This window comes from Neoarius graeffei, chromosome 9, assembly GCF_027579695.1.
Source record: "Neoarius graeffei isolate fNeoGra1 chromosome 9, fNeoGra1.pri, whole genome shotgun sequence".
Taxonomy (NCBI): Eukaryota; Metazoa; Chordata; class Actinopteri; order Siluriformes; family Ariidae; genus Neoarius; species Neoarius graeffei.
In genome coordinates, this window is record NC_083577.1 from 78,539,434 (window position 1) to 78,566,747 (window position 27,314).

Sequence of the window (27,314 nt, forward strand, 5' to 3'; positions counted from 1 at the left end):
TTTAAACAGCGTATAATTTTGTAAACCTGCTCAAGGGTAAAATTAGGCATTGTTCTGACAGGGAGGCACTCCTTTTTCCCCTACTGTCATGCTGCAAAAATGGCATCTTAGCAAGGGACAAAGCTTGAGAAATTTATCTCAAATTTCCAAACCAAATATAACATTATGAAACCTATTTCTAGACATTTATTTGTACTAATTTCAAGTTTGAAACAGTCTTGTTCGATTGGCAGATATTTGAGTTAATTTTACGCATTTGATGAAAGTACAGTTGTGATCAGAAGTTTACATACAGTGACCTGAATGTCATCTTGGATATGAATGTCATGGCAGTATTTGAGCTTTCAGTAATTTCTTTGAACTGTTCTTTTTCTGTGGCAGAATGATTGTACAGCGTACAGCTTTAATAAAAAAAAAAAACACTAGAATTTGGTGCACAAGTTTTAATTTTCTTTGGGTTTTCTGAAATCAACACACGGTCAAAATTATACATACAGGGTCAAAGATTTACATATGCTCACTTAGATTATTCATTCAGAGGTGCTGAAACTTCCAAACCGTCTCTTATCTTGCCAAGGCCAAGGTCTCTTAACTTCCTGTTAGTGATCATTATTGACTACTGCTGGTAGCTTCTCTGTGCCTTCATAAAAAGGGTTTGTTTACAGCACTCACTGGATTGACCAACACACAGTAAAATGGGAAAGTCCAAGGAGCTCAGTGCAGATCTGAGAAAAAGGATCACAGATATATACAACTCTGGAATGTCTCTTGGAGCCATTTCTAAACAACTGCAAATTCCAAGATCAGTTCAAACAATTGTATGCAAGTTATTGTAAGGTGTAGTCACTTTGCCAAGCCACTTTGCTTCAAGAAAACCCAAATTGTCACCCTCAGCTGAAAAGAAATTGGTTTGAATGGTCAGGAACAACCCGGGAACCACCATGGCACAGCCCTGCCATGAACTGGAAGCTGATGGATCACTGTCTACAGTTCAGATCACCATGGACTAAGAGGCTGCTATCCAAGAAATAATCCCCTGCTCCAAAATTGACACCTTCAAGCTTAACTAAAGTTTGAAGCTGGCCACACAGACAAAGAAAAAGCCTTCGGGAGGAAAGCTGTATGGTCAGATGAGACAAAGATTGAGTTGTTTGGCCACAATGACCACAATGTACAGAGAGGCACTGTACCAGCTGGTGGTGGTGGTAGGATCATCATGCTCTGGGGCTGTTTTGCTGCCAGTGGAACTGGTTCATTGCACAAAGTGGATAGAATAATGAAGGAGGACTACCTCAGAATTCTTCAGCATAAACCATCAGAAACTTGAACACGACTTGGGACTTGAGAGTTACAACAGGACAATGAAACCAAACATGCATCAGAGCTGGTTGTGGAGGATAAAGCAGGCTAACATTAGGCTTAAAACAAGTCCTGACTTCAACCCTATTGAAAATATATGGCCCGTGCTTATAAGTCGAGTCCATGCCAAGAAAAAAAAATTAATTGAACTCTACCAATTCTACCATGAAGTGTTGTGAAATATCCAACCAGAATTTTGCCAGAAGCTTGTTCATGGTAAACAAAAACATTTGGTCAAAGTGAATCTTGCGAAGAGACATTTTACCTAAATATTAGGTGTGCTGTATGCACAATTTTGACCCTGTATGTATAATTTTGACCCTGTGTTGATTTCAGAAAGCCCAAAGAAAATTAAAACTTGTGCACCAAATTTTAGAGTTTTTTTTTTTTTAAATTAAAGATATATCCTGTAAAATCTACCACGGAAAAAGAACAGTTCAAAGAAATTACTGAAAGCCCAAATATTGCCATGACATTCATATCCAACATGACATTCATGTCACTGTATGCAAACTTCTGACCACAACTGTATATTCAAGATATACCATATAGCTCAAACCAAAACGTGGTTACAAAAAAAGGGAAAATTACTTAAAGGTAGGCTACTTTTCAGATTTTTTTAAGTGTAGGTCATAAAAAAGAATTTTCCACGACACCCAATTATTTTTCTTTAGTGGACCAAAAGCTACTGAATTCGAATCACAGTCTTCCAATTTTATTATTATTTTTTAAAGTAGAACAATTAATGAATTTAGAGCCATGTGGCCCTAAATACTCCGCTATTTTTTCCTGCTTCACCATGACGCAATACAAGATATTACATCATGCATCACGTGATGGGCTTTCCCCGTTCGTGCAAGGCATTGTGGGATACAAATTTGAAACAGGAGAGAAAAATGGAGGACGTGAGTGTACGAATGAAATGTGAAAGACCGACTACAGTAACGGAAAGTGAGAAGAAAAGATGTTAGGTTATGTACAAAGGAAAGGAAACGCAGGACCAAACTAATAAATATCGGCGCTCAGCGAGCATCTCGGTGCGATCGATTGTTCATTTAGCGACAGAATGATGGAACTGTCAGTGTACGGTCAAAGGTAAACCTGCGCATGCGCGCGCACACGGACTTCCTCTGTCTGCGCGAAACGAGTGATTTCTTGCACATTATTTGCTTTAATCCCCTCAAATGAAATAACTTTCCAGCCACAGAATGGCCTGATATTTTGTGAGCTATTACAGAAATAAGCATATTTCACAATGACCAAATTTCAAAGGGAACTAAATTTCACCGATTTTATGAAATCGAAAGGCTGGCTAGCTTTAAACTTAAAAGAGGTGGAGAATAAGTGATTGACAAATAAGTATTTTAGGCAGACTTTCTGAAGTATTTTGAGTAATAAAATTCAGGCAGGGGCGGCACGGTGGTGTAGTGGTTAGCGCTGTCGCCTCACAGCAAGAAGGTCTGGGTTCGAGCCCTGTGGCCGGCGAGGGCCTTTCTGTGTGGAGTTTGCATGTTCTCCCCGTGTCTGCGTGGGTTTCCTCCGGGTGCTCCGGTTTCCCCCACAGTCCAAAGACATGCAGGTTAGGTTAACTGGTGACTCTAAATTGAGCGTAGGTGTGAATGTGAGTGTGAATGGTTGTCTGTGTCTATGTGTCAGCCCTGTGATGACCTGGTGACTTGTCCAGGGTGTACCCCGCCTTTCGCCCGTAGTCAGCTGGGATAGGCTCCAGCTTGCCTGCGACCCTGTAGAACAGGATAAAGTGGCTAGAGATAATGAGATAAGATGAAAATTCAGGCACGAAACATTAAAGTCATTCTCACCCCCCCAAAAATCCGTTAAAGTGAAAGAGTCAAGTCGAGAATTCGCCATTCACTCTTTTTGGCTCAGCCTTTTGGTTGAAGCCTCTAGAGGCGCCTGTCTGTATGTGTTTGTTTAACTGAGTTTGAGCGTGTTTAAGAATGTAATTAGTGTGCCAGCCTCAGGTAGTAACTCCACAGTTGCGGTGTGGTGCCACTGCATACTGACTATGTAAGTGCCATATTACATAACCTCCATTTCTGATGTAATTGTCTGTGGCTGAATGGTCTGGAGCACTGCTTGGAAAAGATGTATATTTTGCAACATCGGTTCAAATCCTGGTATTGATGTTTTTCATTGCAGGCTATTTTTTCTATTTATGTACCGTAGCTTCTATCTCCCAGTCAGACAAAGGCTGAGCTCAGACTTGCACAGGTCTCTAGTTCCTTTACTTGATGGAATAAATAAAATGTTTTGGTTTTTTTTCAAAAAAGAAAGAAGAGAGTCTTGGATATCATTAGTCAATTAATCAGAAATATTAACACACATCTTATTATCTCATCTCATCTCATTATCTCTAGCCGCTTTATCCTGTTCTACAGGGTCGCAGGCAAGCTGGAGCCTATCCCAGCTGACTATGGGCGAAAGGCAGGGTACACCCTGGACAAGTCGCCAGGTCATCACAGGGCTGACACATAGACACAGACAACCATTCACACTCACACCTACGCTCAATTTAGAGTCACCAGTTAACCTAACCTTCAATTTCTTTGGACTGTGGGGGAAACCGGAGCACCCGGAGGAAACCCACGCAGACACGGGGAGAACATGCAAACTCCACACAAAAAGGCCCTCGCCAGCCCCGGGGCTCGAACCCAGGACCTTCTTGCTGTGAGGCGACAGCGCTAACCACTACACCACCGTGCCGCCCCACATCTTATTATTTTTTTTTAAATTGGCCCGAATAATTAAGGAAGCAAAAAAGTTTAAGATTAAAAGAAGTAGTCGTCTTTGTCACATGTACACTCAAGCACAGCAAAATTCATCCTCTGCATTTAACCCATCTGAAGCAGTGAACACACACATGCACACACAAGTGAGCAATGAGCACACACCAGTGTTGTAGTCGAGTCACTAAACCTTGAGTCCGAGTCCAGTCTCAAGGCCCCAGTGTTCAAGTCCAAGTCATTTAAAGAACATTTCGAGTCGAGTCCGAGTCAGGTCCGAGAACAAGACTCCATCCGCACCATGTGACGGTGGCTGTTGCTGCCTTTATCGCTCAGCAAGCCCCGCCCACTATCAACAGGGCAAATAACATGAGAGAGGGTTAACACTAGCTAGTTCATCGCTTAGCAAGCAAACCCCGCCCACTATCAACAGAGCAATGAACATAGCGTGTCACTTCCTTCTCTGGGTGGAGTCTTGCCAAATGACGATTGAAGTTCGAGGTTGTCTCTGTCGTCTCCTCGATAGTTCTTCTACATATGGAACACATAGCAGTGCATTTTTTTCCCACTGCACGAGAAGTCTGTATAAGCAAAGCGGACAATCCCAATCCTAGGGGCGTTCTCTCCAGGCATTTTAGCGCCATTAAAGTTAGTTTGTTCCTGAACATGACGTATTAACAGGTGAATGTGCATTCTCTTGCATGAAATTAGTATAAAAATTAATGTAGATATAAATATCTTATGCCAAATTATTATGGCATGTTACAAAAAATAAAGAAAAATCCGAGTCCTCGTCTCCAATTTATGAGTCCGAATGCAGTTAATACACGAGTCCGAGTCATCAGTGCTCAAGTCCAAGTCAAGTCAAGTCAAGTCACGAATCCTTAAAATTAGGGCACGAGTCGGACTCAAGTACTACAAGCCTGGCACACACACATACCCAGAGCAGTGGGCAGCTATACTACAGCACCCAGGGAGCAGTTGGGGGTTTGGTGCCTTGCTCAAGGGCACTTCAGCCATGATACAGAGGGAGGGGTAAGTGCTGTTCATTCACTCAACTCCCCTCACATTTTTCACAGAAGGTCCAGATTCATTGATGTTTATGTTAATGCATTAAATTCCTCTACCAATTAACTACCTCTTTACCAGAGAAATAATCCAAAAAAAAACCCAGGCTCCTCCCTGATCCTGATCCAGTCTGCAGTTTAACAAGATGGAAGTAGAATTTTATCCAACGAAAAGCCCCTTTTATTTGGTTGCCAGAAATTTACAAAGTTATTCTTCAAATGATGGTTCTATCCACAGTGGCTTGGACAAAAGCAGTGAAGATTATTTACAATTCCTTCACTGCATACCCTCTCTGAACGTCCATTTTCCTCTGAGCCGTCTTGCCCTTTTTTTTTTTTTTAAACATTGTGCCGGCAGTCTGCAAAGTTGATCCCAGCAGACTAACATTAATGATCATCCACCGTCAGGCATATCACTGCTGATATTTCAACACTCGTCTTCTTGTTTGCTCTCTCACTCTCCTTTCTTCTCAATCCTTGTTTATTCTGAGAATTAGCCTGCTACTACAGTGTCTTGCAAAAGTATTCATCCCCCTTGGTGTTTGTCCTGTTTTGTTGCATTACAAGCTGGAATAAAAATGGATTTTTGGAGGGTTAGCACCATTTGATTTACACCACATGCCTACCACTTTAAAGGTGCAAATTGTTGTTTTATTGGGACACAAACAATAATTTAGATGAAAAAACAGAAATCACAAGTGCATAAGTATTCACCCCCTTTCGTATGAAATCCCTAAATAAGAGCTGGTCCAACCAATTCACTTCGTAAGTCATATAATTAGTTGATTAAGATCCATCTGTGTGCAATCAAAGTATCACATGATCTGTCACATGATGTCTGTATAAATCAACCTGTTCTGGAAGGACCCTGATTCTGCTACACTACTAAGCAAGCAACATGAAACCCAAGGAGCCTCCAAACAGGTCAGAGACAAAGTTGTGGAGAAGCATAGATCAGGGTTGGGTTATAAAAAATATCCCAAACTTTTAATATCCCACGGAGCACCATTAAATCCATTATAGCAAAATGGAAAGAATATGTCACCACTACAAACCTGACAAGAGAAGACCGCCCACCAAAACTCACAGACCAGGCAAGGAGGGCATTAATCAGAGATGCAACAAAGATACCAAAGATAACACTGAAGGAGCTGCAAAGATCCACAGTGGAGATGGGAGTATCTGTCCATAGGACCACTTTAAGCTGTTCATGCCACAGAGCGGGGCTTTATGGAAAAGTGGCCAGAAAAAAGCCATTGCTTAAGAAAACACGTTTGGAGTTTGCCCAACAGCATGTGGCAGACTCCCCAAACACATGGAAGAAGATTCTCTGGTCAAATAAGACTAAAACTGATCTCTTTGGCCATCATGGGAAATACCACTTGTGGCGCAAACCCAACACCCTGAGAACACCGTTCCTACAGTGAAGCATGGTGGTGGCAGCATCATGCTGTGGGGATATTTTTCATCTGCAGGGATAGGAAAGCTGGTCAGGACTGAAGGAAAGATGGATTGCACTAAATACAGGGCAATTCTGGAGGAAAACCTGTTTGAGTCAGCCAGAGGTTTGAGATTGGGACAAAGGTTCACGTTCCAGCAGGACAATGACTCTAAACATACTGCTAAAGCTACACTGGAGTGGTTTAAAGGGAAACATTTAAATGTCTTGGAATGGCCTAATCAAAGCCCAGACCTCAATCCAATTGAGAATCTGTGGCATAACTTGAAGATTGCTGAACACCGACACAACCCATCTAACTTGAAGGAGTTGGAGCAGTTTTGCCTTGAGGAATGGGCAAAAATCCCAGTGGCTAGATGTGCTAAGCTAATAGAGACATACCCCAAGAGACTTGCAGCTGCAATTGTAGCAAAAGGTGGCTCTACAAAGTATTGACTTGGGGGGGTTTGAATACCTATGCACACTCCAGATTTCTGGTTTTTCATCTTAATTATTGTTTGCGTCACAATAAAACAATTTGCACCTTTAAAGTGGTAGGCATGTTGTGTAAATGAAATGGTGCTAACCCTCAAAAAATCCATTTTAATTCCAGCTTGTAATGTGACAAAACAGGACAAACACCAAGGGGGATGAATACTTTTGCAAGACACTGTACATAGCATCATATCATCTCAATCCTTCTTTCTGGTTTGCTTGACTAAATAACTATGTCTCTTTCCCTCTATTTGTGTTTGTATTTGGGAACAGCAAGAATCCCCACCTCTTATCCATTTATGCAAGTGTGTATATGTGTGTGTGTGTATTTAGTATTCTGTGAAATTGGTATTTGGCTTGAGCCGAATATATCAAGAGCCTGGAGACTCTCCGAGCTCATTTCTAATTTACGCCACTGGTTCAGAATCATTGGAGTGAGTCTGTTCGGTGATGATGCAGATGTTATATCAATTAGGTTTCAATTCTGGGTTTGTCACTGTTACCTTTTTTTTATGATAACTGATTTGGTTAACTTGTAATTAATGTTTTATAGATTCAGAAGAAGCCAGGTTGCATTAAGGATTTGTAATATCTCTCTCTCTCTCTCTCTCTCTCTCTGCTTATGCACAGCTGAGTACAGCTGAACGCCAACCTCAACCTCATTTAGCTGTTTCATTCCACATCCACACACATATTTATGGATGACACAAAATTGTGTCAAAACACTCCATTTTCAAATTCTTTGCTTACGCACACTGCAAACATCCCCCATGTTCATTCACACTTACTGTCTTGACATAACGCCAGCTGGGAACAAGACATTAATTCAGTAATGAATTCAATATCTCTGTGTTTTAAAATATGACAGAGGAATCAGAGCTACATCCTTGTTTCACTATTTTCACATCCCGACAGTGACTCAGGATTGGGCTCTGCTGGTGGTATCACTTTACCTCTAACCTCAATTTCTTCCTAATGTTCTCTTTGCTGAAATTCAATTTTACTCTTTGACCCAAGGTCCCTCACACATAATCTATCTCTGTCTCTGTACACACACACACACACACACACACACACACACACACACACACACACACACGATCTCTCATGTTGTCTCTCTACTCTTTACACACACACACTCTTTCTCTGTAGAAGAAACGAGTGATGTAGTACTTGAGCCCTTGGCATTTTTCATAAATCGCTTATCGATTACTTGAACTTGACTCCAGATCTTAGAGCAGATCTGGAGGGTCCTCAGGCATAGAGTGTTTTGGTAAACTGGGATGTATGGATGCTGTCAGTCCCCCACTCACTTGCTCATTCGGGTTTGGTGATGGTGTCCTTACTAGAACTCGAAGATATGACCACATCACCCCTGTCTTATCCACAATGCATTGACTCCCAATCAAATTTCGTATTGATTATAAAATACTACTCCTGACCTTTAAAGTACTAAATGGTCTCGCGCCACAGTACCTGAACAAAATTCTATCCTTTATGATCCACCACGGCTACTTAGATCAAAAGGTGCAGGCTATCTATTGGTACCTCATATAGTGAAGGCTACATCAGGGGGCAGAGCCTTTTCTTACAAAGCCCCACAGTTATGGAACAGCCTTCCAAGTAGTGTTCGGGAATCAGACATAGTCTCAGCGTTTACGTCTTGGCTGAAAACATATCTGTTTAGTCAAGCTTTTTGTTAATAGTTTTATTAGGTAAAGGTGTAGATCTGGAGGGTCCTCAGACATAGTGTGTTGGTAAACTGGGATGTATGGATGCCGTCGCCCCCCATTCACTCGCTCACTCGGGTTTGTTGACAGTGTAGTAGGTGGCTGCTTTATGTCCCGGGGCGCCCTCATGCCTGTGTTACCTTCTGGCTCTCCCCTTTTAGTTATGCTTTCATAGTTAGTTTTGCCAGAGTCCCTGCTTGCACTCAGCGCAAAATGTATACCATTCCTACTCATCAGGTGACATTGGGCATACCTAACAACCTGTGTTTTCTCTCTCTTTCTCTTTTTCTCCCCTCCCCCACTCTGTCTGTCCCTCTGAGTTACATGTCAATCCTGAGATCGAGATGCTGACCTCTTCTGCTCCTCAGACCTGCCTGATCCATCCTGGTGCCCTACATCTGGCTGGAGTCTCATCACATTGCTCCTGTGGAGGACGGCCCCATATGGACAGTCGAAAGTCACACCTGGAGGACGCTCTGGACACTTACAGTAATGCTTTTATGGCTGAGGACTACAGCTGACTTGCGAACTTTAGGACTGCAGTTGTCATGAACAGTTTTGCTCTCAAGTTTCCATCAGTGAAGAGTTATAACATCAGCGAAACAGACTTCATGTTAAAACTGTTAAAAATGTTATAATCACATTGTCTGTCTGTTATCACCCAAATGAGGATGGGTTCCCTTTTGAGTCTGGTTCCTCTCGAGGTTTCTTCCTCATATTGTCTGAAGGAGTTTTCCTTGCCACCGTCGCCACAGGCTTGCTCATTGGGGATAGATTAGGGATAAAATTAGCACTTGTTTAAAGTCATTAAAATTCTGCAAAGCTGCTTTGCGACAATGTGTATTGTTAAAAGTGCTATAAAAATAAACCTGACTCGAAGTATGAATCTCAGATTTTGACTTGGATTTGGAGTTTCTCCAGACCAAAAAAAAAAAAAGTCACATAATTTCTTTCCTAATACTTACTTACTTACACCATCCCTGACCATATTAGCAGCATCGTTCCTGTCAGAAAAAGATGGCAAGATTGTTCTGAGGTCCTGTCAATTTTAGCCCGTTATTCCGCTGACTGGGTGCAATTCAGCCAGAGTTTGTGGTGTTTCACCAGCTGTTCCAAATTATCCCACAAACTTTTTTTTTTTGAACTGTCTCAGTTCCATCCTGCTTGTCAAACAAGTCACACACACATTCAGGACTATACACTCTACACTTGTCATCCTGGAAAGTATTGTATTCTGCTTGGACATGAAGCTCAGAGATCGAACTGAACACCTGGCCAACGACTGACCATCTGGTTTTATACCAAGTTAAATCTGCCCTGGTGCATCACCTATGACATTGTACAATAAGGCACTGCCTTATTTATTTACAGACATTTTTTTGTCTAATGAGCTTATTATCCAAAATAACATGAATAAAAAAAGCTACATTTCATGAAATAGCATTCCTCAAACGACACAATGATGCCCTCGCTCAGTTTCCAAGGACATCGTAAGGTAATGTTCATCTCATTTGGATTCAGATGACTAATAGCACATTTCCACCAAAGAGTGTATCAAATGTGATTTCAGATTTTGCTCTTTCCATAATATAAACCAAGTCAAAGTCCCTCCCATGCCAGGGCCTGGTCTTCCCAGGCTTCCTGTCCCAGTACTAACCAGTCCCTTAAAGCGATTAACCAGGAAATTTAGAAATGACGGGGTTATGAAATGTCATCATTATACATTAATATGTACAGTGGGGCAAAAAAGTATTTAGTCAGCCACCATTTGTGCAAGTTCTCCCACTTAAAAAGATGAGAGAGGCCTGTAATTTTCATCATAGGTATACCTCAACTATGAGAGACAGAATGGGGGAAAGAATCCAGGAAATCACATTGTAGGATTTTTAATGAATTAATTGGTAAATTCCTCGGTAAAATAAGTATTTGGTCACCTACAAACAAGCAAGATTTCTGGCTCTCACAGACCTGTAACTTCTTCTTTAAGAGGCTCCTCTGTCCTCCACTCATTACCTGTATTAATGGCACCTGTTTGAACTCGTTATCAGTATAAAAGACACCTGTCCACAACCTCAAACAGTCACACTCCAAACTCCACTATGGCCAAGACCAAAGAGCTGTCAAAGGACACCAGAAACAAAATTGTAAACCTGCACCAGGCTGGGAAGACTGAATCTGCAATAGGTAAGCAGCTTGGTGTGAAGAAATCAACTGTGGGAGCAATTATTAGAAAATGGAAAGACATACAAGACCACTGATAATCTCCCTCGATCTGGGGCTCCACGCAAGATCTCACCCCGTGGGGTCAAAATGATCACAAGAACGGTGAGCAAAAATCCCAGAATCACACGGGGGGACCTAGTGAATGACCTGCAGAGAGCTGGGACCAAAGTAACAAAGGCTACCATCAGTAACACACTACGCTGCCAGGGACTCAAATCCTGCAGTGCCAGACGTGTCCCCCTGCTTAAGCCAGTACATGTCCAGGCCCGTCTGAAGTTTGCTAGAGAGCATTTGGATGATCCAGAAGAGGATTGGGAGAATGTCATATGGTCAGATGAAACCAAAATAGAACTTTTTGGTAAAAACTCAACTTGTCGTGTTTGGAGGAGAAAGAATGCTGAGTTGCATCCAAAGAACACCATACCTACTGTGAAGCATGGGGGTGGAAACATCATGCTTTGGGGCTGTTTTTCTGCAAAGGGACCAGGACGACTGATCCGTGTAAAGGAAAGAATGAATGGGGCCATGTATCGTGAGATTTTGAGTGAAAACCTCCTTCCATCAGCAAGGGCATTGAAGATGAAACGTGGCTGGGTCTTTCAGCATGACAATGATCCCAAACACACCGCCCGGGCAACGAAGGAGTGGCTTCGTAAGAATCATTTCAAGGTCCTGGAGTGGCCTAGCCAGTCTACAGATCTCAACCCCAGAGAAAATCTTTGGAGGGAGTTGAAAGTCCGTGTTGCCCAGCGACAGCCCCAAAACATCACTGCTCTAGAGGAGATCTGCATGGAGGAATGGGCCAAAATACCAGCAACAGTGTGTGAAAACCTTGTGAAGACTTACAGAAAACGTTTGACCTCTGTCATTGCCAACAAAGGGTATATAACAAAGTATTGAGATGAACTTTTGTTATTGACCAAATACTTATTTTCCACCATAATTTGCAAATAAATTCTTTAAAAATCAGACAATGTGATTTTCTGGATTTTTTTTCTCATTCTGTCTCTCATAGTTGAGGTATACCTATGATGAAAATTACAGGCCTCTCTCATCTTTTTAAGTGGGAGACCTTGCACAATCGGTGACTGACTAAATACTTTTTTTTGCCCCACTGTATAATATGAACAAGATGTTCCAGATGAAAAAAATTCAGTGGACTTTAGCTTAAAAAACATGTTAAAGTTGTAACATCAGTCCGTTGGGCCATTTCCTTAGGTGCGGTCACACTGGATTAGCCAGATATATGGATGTGTTAGGAGACGAAAATGAGCATGGCGCTGTGTGACATAGGATTTCGCACGACAGCACAGTGTGTCATGCATCAAACAAATAGAAGATAAGCAGGTAAATATCTATATTTTTTAAATAAACAGGCAATAAACTAGCCACTACTTTATTTGGGTTCCTTTTCTAATCCTGCATTGGCATAATTTTGTTGAAGAAATGCAAACAAATTGACTGAGAAGTCACGCCAGACCATATTATTATACTATAGTCTAGCTGTCACAACAGAAGGACTCTCAGGCTCGCTCTGGACAGTGTGCGCTCTGAACTGACTCACGTGCTCACTGTGAATGACACACACCTGCACAGGATTAAGGCGCAATCAGCACTCCTATATAAAGGACTCAGAATGCAGACTTACTTTGCGAAGTATTGTGTTGTTGTGACACATTACCGAGCCGTGTTTCCTGACTCATTTCCTGATTCCTGTTCCTCGCTTTTTGACCCTGCTTCTGTCTACGATATTCTGTTTGTACCTCACTTGACCTTTTGCCTGTTTTACTGTTCACGATATACTGTACGCCTGCCGATTTGGACCGTTTGCCTGTTTGCACTTTTCTTTATAATAAAGATATTCTGCACTTACATCCGTCTCCAACCATCCCTGATAGAATACTTCGCCCCGCTGTACTATACTATAGTCGAGTACAGCATGCACTCGTACACCTCTGTTGTGCTCGTGGAAAATGACATTACGTGCGATGGAGTTATGGCGGCCTCCCTGACAAAAAAATAGACCCGTCAGTTTTCATCACTTTAGTGGTTATATCGTTAAGAACAAATTCAACATGCAGCTTTTTTATAAAGGACTGACATAAAGACTGACTTTTAGCTCAATTTGTTTACTCATCTCATCTCATTATCTCTAGCTGCTTTATCCTGTTCTACAGGGTCGCAGGCAAGCTGGAGCCTATCCCAGCTGACTACGGGCGAAAGGCGGGGTACATCCTGGACAAGTCGCCAGGTCATCACAGGGCTGACACATAGACACAGACAACCATTCACACCCACATTCACACCTACGGTCAATTTAGAGTCACCAGTTAACCTAACCTGCATGTCTTTGGACTGTGGGGGAAACCGGAGCACCCGGAGGAAACCCACGCGGACACGGGGAGAACATGCAAACTCCGCACAGAAAGGCCCTCGCCGGCCACGGGGCTCGAACCCGGACCTTCTTGCTGTGAGGTGACAGCGCTAACCACTACACCACCGTGCCGCCCCCAATTTGTTTACTTGCGTGATATTTTCTTTAAGGTGCACTGGGTGGCGCCACTCTACATTTCAATAGCCCTCGGCCTCTCGCCTATTACATAGCTAGGGTTACAGTGGGGGGGGGCAGTCCTCCAGTAACCACAACAATTTGACTCCTTACTCACATCTGTATTACGGTGTGCCTCACCAGATGGCAGTAGATACCATTTTTATGATGACCTGACCTCGAGTAGAACTCACAAGCTCCTGGTTGAGAGGCGGACACACTAACCACTAAGCCAACTCGTGAACATAACCAAATACTCATGTCGAATTTGCTTACACTTCTTGCCATAGTATCAACCATTCTGAACAGGGAAGCGTTGGCTGAGCTAGAAACAGTAACATCACTATTCATCATTCGAACCCAACAACCTCTAAAAGAATCCAACCAGGGACGCATCCCAATGTGCATACTATCATATTTAACAGTTATTCCACAAACTCGTGTCGTACATGAGCTGAAAGCTGATGAGGCGCATAGCACCGAGTCAGCTATAAGCCATGTACGATGAGATTGAGTGGAATAACTGTTTTATTCTATCCACATTCACTGGATTTTGAGAAACAGAGCATTTTTATTTTATTTATTTTTTTGCAAATTCGATAAATAAAAACTTCATACAAAATGTCCGACAAAATCATTTCCGCTTAGAATACAAAACAAACCAGCGAAATGACAGTAGCAATTTGTGAAAAAAGCTCTGAAAATAATTCCTGAAAGAAAAAGATATGTTCTTACCATCAAATAGTTTCATTCCATATTTTGTTGCTTTTTTTTTGTATTTTTTGGGGTTTTGTTTTCGAGTAGAGTTTTTATTTCATCCTCGGTTGGTTCAGCAACACGTGCCACCATTTTGTTTTTCTCTACTCACGGTGTCCGTAATAGCGCTGAAAATCCGGGTTCGGTGCGGCCTCCAAATATGGCTGCTTTACATTTCCCAAATGCCACAGCACCCCTCATCTCCTGAATTCTAGGAAGTGCACCTGTTATCCAACATCTCACTAATCACTGCTCTATATAAGCCCAGCATTGACAAATGGTCACTGCGAAGTATTGTTCTATGTCTCGTACCTGAATATACCGAGCCTTCTGACTTCCTGTCTGACTTCTAGCGCCTGTTGACTTTGTTTACGTTTATTTTGACTTTGATTCCTCACTTGCCCTTTGACATACTGCTTGCTGATTGACCGACTCTCACCCGAACCGGATTACAGCTTTCGTTTGCCGATTTGGATTTCGTTTCCAGTTTGCGACACACCTGCTCTCACCTGTGCTGGTAACTGTAAGTGCCTGCACCCTGACACATGGTATATGAGCTGATAGCCTAGTAGTAGAGTAGCCAATCAGAGCGCACAATTGCTCATATCCAGTGACTGTGGATAGAATAATCAATATTATGAGAAATGAGTACTGCACCAAATGTGTTGTTAATATTTTGACACTTTTTAGTAGATACAGTTGTAGTTTTGTACTGGAATTTTTTTTTCTACTCGACAGCATGTCACAGCGATCTTCGGTAGTCTGATAACATTCCCAACAAATGTTGCCAGGCAAAACAGACCTCGCCCGGGAGCACTTATGATGAATATGAAGGAAGATATCGCGAAAAAATTATTTTGACCTTTTTGGTGACCTTGATTTTGACCTTGTGTGTGAACATACTTGGCCAATAAACATGATTCTGATTCTCATTCGCACACCATACTGCTCTAAGGCCCTGTCCACACGGCAACGGATTCAGGTGAATCCGATAAAATTTTTTAGCATTTCGGCCTGGCGTCCACACGGCACCGGCGTTTTGGGTGCCCCAAAATGATATTTTTTGAGAACGGGTTCCAGAGTGGAAAAATCTGGCAACGGCGCCGTTGCGAAGTCGTCTGGATGAGTAGAACGGATTTGTTTACGATGACGTCACAACCACATGACTAGAACAAGCAGCACTCACTCATTCACGCCGGGTAGAAAAAGGGGTTTATGCGCATGCGTCTACTTCTTCTATTGTTCTGGTGTCTCCGATGGGACTGTCTTAGGCTACGTTTACATTAGACCGTATCTGTCTCGTTTTCTTCGCGGATGCACTGTCCATTTACATTAAACCACCTGGAAAAGCCGGGAAACGGGAATCCACCAGCGTCCACGTATTCAATCTAGATCGTATCTGGTCCGGTGCTGTGTAAACATTGAGATACGCGAATACGCTGTGCTGAGCTCTAGCTGGCGTTGTCATTGGACAACGTCACTGTGACATCCACCTTCCTGATTCGCTGACGTTGGTCATGTGATGCGACTGCTGAAAAATGGCGCGGACTTCCGCCTTGTATCACCTTTCATTAAAGAGTATAAAAGTATGAAAATACTGCAAATACTGATGCAAATACTGCCCATTGTGTAGTTATGATTGTCTTTAGGCTTGCCATCCTTCCACTTGCAAGTAGTAAGTGATATGCGCTGGGATCACACACACAGCGGCTCAGTCCCGAATCGTGGCTTGTGCACTTCACTCGCGTGCTCTGTGAACTGCGCAGGGCCGGAGTGCGCACCCTCCAGAGGGCACTCGCTGTTCAGGGCGGAGTGATTTGGAGCGCAGGATGCCTGCGGAGCCGAGCGTATCCGTGTATTGGTGTTGCTGTGTGCACGGCTAACGGTTTTAGTGTAAACGCAAATCGTTTTAAGAACGTTAATCTGATGATCCGCTGATTTGACGTAATGTAAACGTAGCCTTACAGCGCACGTAGAGGTGTGGCATGTGTATTGCATCGTTTTCAGCAAGCGTTGCGTTGCCATATGTACCTGATATTTTACTGATCCGTTGCCCATGTGGACGCGATATTTTTTTTTACCCGCTAAAAAAAAAATCTCGTTGCCATTGTCGTGTGGATGTAGCCTTTCAGAACAAACCATCCTGCTCTCAGCCAATCAGAACACATCTGAATGAATATGAAGGAAAATATCACAAAAAACCAATTTTGACCTTTTTGGTGACCTTGACCTTGATTTTGACCTTGTGTGTGAACATACTTGGCCAATAAACACGGTTCTGATTCTCATTTGCACACCGTATTGCTCTCAGCCAGTCAGAACACACCGTACTGCTCTCAGCCAATCAGAACACATCTGAATGAATGTGAAGGAAGATATCACGAAAAAAATGATTTTGACCTTTTTGGTGACCTTGACCTTGATTTTGTGTTTGTGTGTGAACATACTTGGCCAATAAACATGATTCTGATTCACATTCGTGCACCATACTGCTCTCAGCCAACCAGAACACACCGTACTGCTCTCAGCCAATCAGAACACATCTGAATGAATATGAAAGAAGGTATCGTGAAAAAACGATTTTGACCTTTTTGGTGACCTTGACCGGATGACCCTCAAAATGTTGGAGGTTCTATTTGAGACCAACGCCCATCTATCCTGAAAGTTTCATGAAGATTGGTCCAGCTGTTTTCCCATAATATAATTAACAAAAATAAACAAACAAACCCCACCGGAAACAATACCTCGCCCCCTGGTGGACTCTGTCCCGGGCGAGGTAATAAGTACAATATAAAATCTGGAAAATTCTGTCACCAAAAAAACCAAACACTAAGAATGAAACCCGTCTATCGTTATCACTGATGTTAGTGTTGAATATTAACGTGAGCATTAAATGCGAAGTGATGTTCCCACCGCAAAAGCTCCAGAGAACTCGTACTTTTACAGGGACGATGTGATCGGAAACTCAACCAGTGTACAACTCATAGTTCTGGATTCGGATTAGAATTCATACCATGTCTTATTGCACTATCCACTATTTGAATTGATCTGGACATGAAGGGACGTGATATGACGACAACACAAGGAGAGATCCCAGGGAAAGATACTCACCGATACACACCACATCCATGAAGCCGTACATGCCATAGCAGATCTGAAAGAGCAGGTCCTGGCGCTGCCACTTAGCTGAAGGACTGAGTGAAGACCACACCAGCCATGATATACTGGCAATGAGAAACAGCGAGCCCAAGATGGCTGCTGCAATCTGAACCTTCTCTATTACAGTCAGTGAGATGGCCTGCCACTTTGAGAAGTGAAGAAGGAAAATGGTTACATAAGTGACATTTTTCTTACTTTGTAAAGAAAAAAAAAACGTGTCATAACTTTTCAGCAGACTATCATCATTAATCGTGAGAGGTCTGAAGATACGTTTAAACCATCTCCAGGCAAACAGCCTCTAAAGACTGAAAAATGTTGTTGACTTTGTAATCCTTTTGCTCAGATTCCATTTCTGTGAAGGCTGACGCAGATTTAGATTTAGGACATGTTGGCGGAGCTGAGTTTTTGTACAAATACAGAGGCTGAGAGAGAGTGTGAGAGTGGAAACTTACTTGTAAGGGATTCTTTGTGCTTATGGCGATGACCTGGTACTTATAGTAGCAAAGCTCACATGTCCAGGAGCCTCTCTCACTGATCCACTTAATTAGACAGGGCTGATGAGTGCTGCGGACAGAGCCACTACAGCGACATGGACTCAGCAACTCCCCCTGATTTTACACACACACACACACACACACACACACACACACACACACACACACACACACACACACACACACAGTTACATGGGTCAGCCATTTCATTCTCAACACATTAGAATCCTAAAACCAGTCAATTTATTCAGGAGAGGACATATACATAATTATTCTATCCACATTCACTGGATATGAGCAATCGCATGCTCTGATTGGCTACCCTACTACTAGGATATCAGCTCATATACCGTGAGTAGAGAAAAACAAAATGGCCAAGTGTTTTGCTGAACCAACCGAGGACGAAATAAAAACTCTACTCGAAAAGTTTGAAGCTTAATTTTTTTTTCCACAAAATGTGTTTTCATTGATCGACTGTTGATATAAATCTTGTCAAATTTAAATATTTTACTATGCATGTATGCAATTTGTCACGTGCCTGTGAAGCGGAAATGATTTTGTCGGACGTTTTATATAAAGTTTTTATTTATCGAATTTGCAGAAAATAAAAATAAAAATGCTCTGTTTCTCAAAATCCAGTGAATATGGATAGAATAAAACAGTTATTCCACTCAATCTTGTCGTACACGGTTTATAGCCGACTCAGTGCTATGCGCCTCGTTGGCTATCAGCTCATGTACAACTTGATTTCGTGGAATAATTGTTAAGTAGGCCAGGACAAGCAGATGTCATGGCTGGGTCATTGGTTTTTAGTTGTAGTTGCCCACTGGACAAGTTGGTTGAACAACTGGAAAAAGAAAAAAAAACCTTACTGTTAATTGACTTTTGCAAACTAAAGTTTTCTTTTGGCATATACATTTAAATCTGATGAGCCTCAGAGTATACAGAGAGTGCATGCTTGAATCCCGGCGATACCACAGCTAAAATCCAGATTCATATATCAGTAATATCACCTGTAAAATATCTGAACACTTATACCGTCATTCTGTGCACACTGTATACTTTATATTTATTTAACTATTCCATACTTGACTTACCTGGATTACTTTGCACTATGCACCTATTTTTGTTGTTGTTGTTTGCTTGTTTGTTTGTTTTGTGTTTACGCTTTCTTATCTGTTTTTGTACTATGAGAGTTAAGTGAACCGGAGTCAAATTCCTCGTGTGTGTCCACACACCTGGCAATAAAAGTGTTTTCTATTCTATTTTCTATTCTATTCTATTTTCTATTCTATATTTTGTTGATTTTCGAAATGAAAGGTAAACACAACCTCACAGCAACTACTTTTAAAAATGTCATTTTCTGCAAATGTTAATGGATAGTTACGTTATATTTGATCAACTTAAAAACCAGAAAACACAATCAGTAGTAATTATGGCATGTGTTAAAGTTTGGACATCTTTCCAGCTATAAAGTCTCAGAACTTAGTTTACTTGTTAAACCTGAATTGACTCTTTCGAACTCTTTACTCATGTCAAGAATTCTCATCTCATCTCATTATCTGTCGCCGCTTTATCCTTCTACAGGGTCGCAGGCAAGCTGGAGCCTATCCCAGCTGACTACGGGGAAAGGCGGGGTACACCCTGGACAAGTCACCAGGTCATCACAGGGCTGACACATAGACACAGACAACCATTCACACTCACATTCACACCTACGGTCAATTTAGAGTCACCAGTTAACCTAACCTGCATGTCTTTGGACTGTGGGGGAAACCGGAGCACCCGGAGGAAACCCACGCGGACACAGGGAGAACATGCAAACTCCGCACAGAAAGGCCCTCGCCGGCCACGGGGCTCGAACCCAGACCTTCTTGCTGTGAGGCGACAGCGCTAACCACTACACCACCGTGCCGCCCCCCAAGTCAAGAATTACTATTAGGAATTATTCTATCCACATTCACTGGATCTGAGCAATCGCGTGCTCTGATTGGCTACTCTACCACTAGGATATCAGCTCATATACCGTGAGCAGAGAAAAACAAAATGGCAGAGCGTGTTGCTGAACCAACCGAGAACAAAATAAAAACTCTACTCGAAAACAAAACCCTGAAAAACACACAAAAAAGCAACAAAATATGGAATAAAAGTATTTGATGGTAAGAACGCTTCTTTTTAAAAAAATAATTTTTCAAGAATTATTATTATAGCATTTTTATTTTTTTTTATTATTATAGCATTGCTCCTGTCATTTCGCTGGTTTGTTTATATTCTCAATGGAAATTATTTTGTTGGACATTTGTATAAAGTTTTTATTTATCGAATTTGCAAAAAATAAAAATAAAAATGCTCGGTGCGATGCACCTCGTTGGCTCTCAGCTTATGCGCAACTTAATTTCATGGAATAACTGTTAATTGCCATCAGAATGGGTGGCACGGTGGTGTAGTGGTTAGCACTGTCGCCTCACAGCAAGAAGGTTCTGGGTTTGAGCCCCGTGGCCGGTGAGGGCCTTTCTGCATGGAGTTTGCATGTTCTCCCCGTGTCCGCGTGGGTTTCCTCCGGGTGCTCCGGTTTCCCCCACAGTCCAAAGACATGCAGGTTAGGTTAACTGGTGACTCTAAATTGACCGTAGGTGTGAATGGTTGTTTGGCTCTTTGTGTCAGCCCTGCGATTATCTGGTGACTTGTCCAGGGTGTACCCCGCCTCTCACCCATAGTCAGCTGGGATAGGCTCCAGCTTGCCTGCGACCCTGTAGAACAGGATAAGTGGTTATGGATGGATGGATGGATGTCATCAGAGCATAATACATTCTCTGACTCATAAGAAGTCTGTAAAAAAGATATTAAAGTGCTTCCATCTTGCAATTTATACTGTCCAAAATGTCATTAAGAAAGGGGGCACTGTCAAAATCAAATCTGGTTGACCAAGGAAACTCTCAAATATGCTGGCCACACTCGCAAAGCAATACCCACATACGAGAGCAAAGACCTGCAGGAAGGTTTAGCTGACACTGCAGTGGTGGTACACTGTTCTGGTATGCAGCATTGCTTGCATAAAAATGGTCTGCATGGAAGAGTCATCAGAAGGAAACCTTACCTGTGACACAAAACTCAACATCTGAAGAATGCAAAACAACCAGATAAGCCAGAGATACACTATATTGCCAAAAGTATTTGCTCACCCATCCAAATTATCGGAATCGGGTGTTCCAATCACTTCCATGGCCACAGGTGTATAAAATCAAGCACCTAGGCATGCAGACTGTTTTTACAGTTTGGAGCTGGCCCCTTCCTCTTCCAACATGACTGTGCACCAGTGCACAAAGCAAGGTCAATAAAGACATGGATGACAGAGTCTGGTGTGGATGAACTTGACTGGCCTGCACAGAGTCCTGACCTCAACCTGACAGAACACCTTTGGGATGAATTAGAGTGGAGACTGAGAGCCAGGCCTTCTCATCCAACATCAGTGTGTGACCTCACAAATGCGCTTCTGGCAGAATGATCAAAAATTCCCATAAACACACTCCTAAACCTTGTGGACAGCCTTCCCAGAAGAGTTGAATCTGTTCTAGCTGCAAAGGGTGGACCGACGTCATATTGAACCCTATGGATTAGGAATGGGATGTCACTTAAGCTCATATGCGAGTCAAGGCAGGTGAGCAAATACTTTTGGCAATATAGTGTACTTTGGATAAAAGTGAAATGAACTGTTGTGATAAAAATGGGATTTGTTCCATTTGACAGAATTACCAAAAGTATGTTTGGAGAAAGAAAAGAGTTAGTCAAGAAATTGAAATTGACAAGAAACTGGATTTGGGCAATTCCATGTAAATGTCAACCTCACCATGCAAAAATAAAGCAACATGTAATACATTAAAACCACTCCCAGAGATATCACCTAGGCCTGTATTTTACAGATGTGAACAAGCTGAACCAATTTGTAACCAACCTAATACGTCACTGTCAGTCTTTCTTTCTTATAATGTAAACCCCAAGCTAAAATCAACTTTGATCATGTACAATTCTATATTATTGCCACAAGCCACAGAAATGTATGCTAAAATCCACAAAACAGCAAAACAATAGCCATCCTAAATATTATTTAAGAACTTTGATAGTTTTAGCTGATATTTAGAGAGTTTTTCAAAGGGTTATGGTGGTTAAATTGCTGATTTTCTAAACATACGCCATGTCTATTTCAGACGCGTCACATCCATAACGGAATTTCGTCACATCCATAACGCTGACTTTTCCTTCCAAAACTCTGCATGAAATACAAAATATTTTAAACAAAGATTTTTTAATATTCACCTTGGACCCCTCTATCAAATGGATATCTCCATTTCGACATTAGGTTTACGATTTCACAGAGTTTGATAAAAATGTACAGTCACCCAAGAAAAGTGATACTTTTTCTGTCACATCCATAACGCATCTTTTATTGGCATTTTCTGGCATGCCCTAGATGTACTATGGGAATTGTTCTTGTTCTATCACTTCTCCAGTATGGTACAGCCTTAAAATATGCAACACCTGTTTAAATACTGGGAGACAATAAAACATGCACTGGGTCATTTGTTGCCATTTTGAGTTCAAGTGTCACGTCCATAACGCTGGAATTGCTCATTTATAGCAAGACAATGGTCCAAAAACATACCTCAAAATCCACCATGAACTACTAAGAAATGCAAGCTGGAGTTTTTGGACTTGCCATCACAATCTCTTAACTTGTACATCAGTGAAATCTTGTGCATGCAGGATAGACCAAGAATATCTCAACGACATGCGTTCAGCAATGAATAGTGGTTGGAAATGCCTTAAAAATAACAGAAATACCCCTCACTGGCTACAAAAAGCATTTGAAAGCTATATTATCTGCCACTGTGATATGCTGTGATAGGTTAGCTACCACTTTTTAGCCTAGGCAGGTCTCTGGGCAACCAAAGATGGGACTTGACAACAGACGGAGCTTTTACTTGCCCAGTGTTAGCTAATGGTTTTACAATTTCTCCACCTCAATCCAGTATTAGTTTTAATGTAGTTACAAATAAATAACTACATTATAATAAATAAATAAATATATATAAATATATAAATTATATATTATTTTATATATATAAAATATAATATATAATATATATAATATATTTATACAATATATATAATTATATATTATAAACATATAAAGATCTCATCTCATTATCTCTAGCCGCTTTATCCTGTTCTACAGGGTCGCAGGCAAGCTGGAGCCTATCCCAGCTGACTACGGGCGAAAGGCGGGGTACACCCTGGACAAGTCGCCAGGTCATCACAGGGCTGACACATAGACACAGACAACCATTCACACTCACATTCACACCTACGGTCAATTTAGAGTCACCAGTTAACCTAACCTGCATGTCTTTGGACTGTGGGGGAAACCGGAGCATCCGGAGGAAACCCACGCGGACACGGGGAGAACATGCAAACTCCACACAGAAAGGCCCTCGCCGGCCACGGGGCTCGAACCCAGGACCTTCTTGCTGTGAGGCGACAGTGCTAACCACTACACCACCGTGCCGCCCGCAGGTAAATATATTTTTTTAAATAAACAGGCAAAAAACTAGCCACTACTTTATTTTGATTCCTTTTCTTATCCTACATTGGCATAATTTTTGTGGAGAAATGCAAACAAATTGACCGAGACCACAATACACTAGAGCATAATACAACCCCGATTCCAAAAAAGTTGGGACAAAGTACAAATTGTAAATAAAAACGGAATGCAATGATGTGGACGTTTCAAAATTCCATATTTTATTCAGAATACAACATAGATGACATATCAAATGTTTAAACTGAGAAAATGTATCATTTAAAGAGAAAAATTAGGTGATTTTTAAATTTCATGACAACAACACGTCTCAAAAAAGTTGGGACAAGGCCATGTTTACCACTGTGAGACATCCCCTTTTCTCTTTACAACAGTCTGTAAACGTCTGGGGACTGAGGAGACAAGTTGCTCAAGTTTAGGGAGAGGAATGTTAACCCATTCTTGTCTAATGTAGGATTCTAGTTGCTCAACTGTCTTAGGTCTTTATTGTCGTATCTTCCGTTTTATGATGCGCCAAATGTTTTCTATGGGTGAAAGATCTGGACTGCAGGCTGGCCAGTTCAGTACCCGGACCCTTCTTCTACACAGCCATGATGCTGTAATTGACGCAGTATGTGGTTTGGCATTGTCATGTTGGAAAATGCAAGGCCTTCCCTGAAAGAGACGTCGTCTGGATGGGAGCCTGTATGTGATGCAGTGCCGTCTAAGGGCCCGAAGATCACGGGCACCCAGTATGGTTTTCCAGCCTTGACCCTTACGCACAGAGATTCTTCCAGATTCTCTGAATCTTTTGATGATATTATGCACTGTAGATGATGATATGTTCAAACTCTTTGCAATTTTACACTGTCGAACTCCTTTCTGATATTGCTCCACTATTTGTCGGCGCAGAATTAGGGGGATTGGTGATCCTCTTCCCATCTTTACTTCTGAGAGCCGCTGCCACTCCAAGATGCTCTTTTTATACCCAGTCATGTTAATGACCTATTGCCAATTGACCTAATGAGTTGCAATTTGGTCCTCCAGCTGTTCCTTTTTTGTACCTTTAACTTTTCCAGCCTCTTATTGCCCCTGTCCCAACTTTTTTGAGATGTGTTGCTGTCATGAAATTTCAAATGAGCCAATATTTGGCATGAAATTTCAAAATGTCTCACTTTTGACATTTGATATGTTGTCTATGTTCTATAGTGAATACAGTATCAGTTTTTGAGATTTGTAAATTATTGCATTCTGTTTTTATTTACAATTTGTACTTTTTCCCAACTTTTTTGGAATCGGGGTTGTATTATACTATAGTCTAGTACAGCATGCACTCGTACACCACCGCTGTGCTTGCGGAAAATGACATCATGCACGATGGAGTTATGGCGGCCTCCCTGACAAAAAATAGTCCCATCTATTTTCATCACTTTAGTGGTTATATCATTCAGAACAAATTCAGCATGCAGCTTTTTTATAAAGGACGGACATAAAGACTGACTTTTAGCTCAATTTGTTTATTTGCGAGCTATTTTCTTTAATATAAATTCAGAGTTTAAAAGGTTACCAACTAAAGTCAGCAAGATTTTTTATACATGGTATCAGGCTTGTAGTATTCAAGTCCAGGACTTGGACTCCAGTCCAACTCATGCCCTAATTTTAAGAACTTGTGACTTGACTTGGACTTGAGCACTGATGACTCGGACTCATGCATTAACTGCATTCAGACCCATAAATTGGAGACGAGGACTCAGATTTTTCTTGATTTTTTGTAACATGCCATAATAATTTGACATAAGATTTTTATATCTACAGTAATTTTTATACTAATTTTGTGCACGAGTGTCACACCTTTGCGCCTTGGCGTGTGCATCAGATAGACTTTCGGGTGCGCTCCGGACAGCATGCGTGTGCCAAGCGGACTCTCGCACCGTAAATGACTCGCACCTGCACAGGATTAAGGCGCAATCAAATCAACGCGCCTATATAAAAACTGTGAAAACACACTTACTTTGCGAAGTATTGAGTTGCGTTGCTGATACATTACCGAGCCTTATTTTCTTGTTTGGTTTCCTGATTTCCTGTTTCTCGTCTTTGATTCTGCTGAGTCTACGATAACCTGTTTGTGCCTCGCTCGACCTATTGCCTGTTTCACTGTTTTATGGTTTTGCCTGCCGTTCTGGATTGTTTACCGTCTTCACTTTGTATTAATAAACACACATCTTCTGCACTTACAGTGGTGCTTGAAAGTTTGTGAACCCTTTAGAATTTTCTATATTTCTGCATAAATATGACTTAAAACATCATCAGATTTTCACACAAGTCCTAAAAGTAGATAAAGAGAACCCAGTTAAACAAATGTGACAAATATATTATACTTGGTCATTTATTTATTGAGGAAAATGATCCAATATTACGGGGTGGCATGGTGGTGTAGTGGTTAGCACTGTCGCCTCACAGCATGAAGGTCCTGGGTTTGAGCCCAGTGGCTGGCGAGGACCTTTCTGTGCGGAGTTTGCATGTTCTCCCCATATCTGCGTGGGTTTCCTCCGGGTGCTCCAGTTTCCCCCACAGTCCAAAGACATGCAGGTTAGGTTAATTGGTGGCTCTAAATTGACTGTAGGTGTGAATGTGAATGGTTGTTTGTCTCTGTGTCAGCTCTGCGATGACCTGGCGACTTCTCCAGGGTGTACCTCGCCTCTCACCCATAGAATAGAATAGAATAGAATGCCTTTATTGTCACTATACATATGTACAATGAGATTAAAAGCAACTCCAATCACAGTGCAAACAGCATAAAAATATGCAATATAAACACAGAACAAAGAATATAGTGAGAAAAAAGGGGTGCTATGTACAGTGTTGTGTTCCACGTTATGGAGTGGGGTATTGCACATTATAAGTATTGCACAGAGAGACTCCACGTATTGCACATTATAAGTATTGCACAGGGAGAGTCCGGGGGCTGGGGGGGTTAGACTTTCAAGTCAGTGCATATTCGTGTTCGGGGTGGTTATGGCTTTTGGAAAGAAGCTGTTTTTGAATCTATTTGTTTTTGTCCTGATGCACCTGTAGCACCTCCCTGAGGGCAACAGGTAAAACAGATCAAAGCCAGGGTGGGAGCTGTCCTTGGTAATGTTCTTAGCTCTGCTGAGGTAGCGGGAGGTGTAAATGTCCATCAGAGAGGGGAGAGGGCAGCCAATGATCTTCTGTGCTGCCTTTACTACTCTCTGGAGCCTCTCCCTGTCTGCAGCAGTGCAACTGCCATACCATACTGTGATACAGTACATCGGCAGGCTCTCAATGGATGAGCGGTAGAAGGTCAGCAGCAGATTGGAGTCTAGGTTGTACTTCCTGAGGACTCTCAGGAAGTGTAGCTGCTGCTGAGCCTTCTTGATGACTGCCATGATGTTCTCTGTCCAGGAGATGTCGGAGGAGATGAGAATGCCGAGAAACCGGAAGGTGTGGACCCTCTCCACACATTCGCCGTTGATATGAAGGGGGGCTAGGTCAGTGGTGTGCTTCCTGAAGTCAACGATGATCTCTTTGGTTTTCTTGGTGTTCAGAGCAAGGTTATTCTCCGAACACCAGGCTGCCAACTTCAGGACCTCCTCTCTGTAGGCTGCCTCATCTCCCTTTGAGATGAGTCCGACCACAGTGGTGTCGTCAGCAAACTTGACGATGAGGTTGTTGTTGTGGGTCGAACTGCAGTTGTGGGTGTAGAGG

At 42.0% G+C, this 27,314-nt stretch overlaps 1 protein-coding gene across 1 annotated transcript in view; it reads right to left on the reverse strand.

The window, feature by feature from the left end:
* Positions 1 to 27,314, reverse strand: part of marchf4b (membrane associated ring-CH-type finger 4b) — a 76,775-nt gene that overhangs the window by 16,764 nt on the left and 32,697 nt on the right. The window contains exons 2-3 of the mRNA XM_060928873.1: positions 17,972 to 18,127; positions 17,472 to 17,664 (exon numbers count right to left, since the gene is read on the reverse strand). Coding sequence (XP_060784856.1) covers positions 17,472 to 17,664; positions 17,972 to 18,127 — 349 coding nt within the window. The remainder of the gene's footprint in view (positions 1 to 17,471; positions 17,665 to 17,971; positions 18,128 to 27,314) is intronic.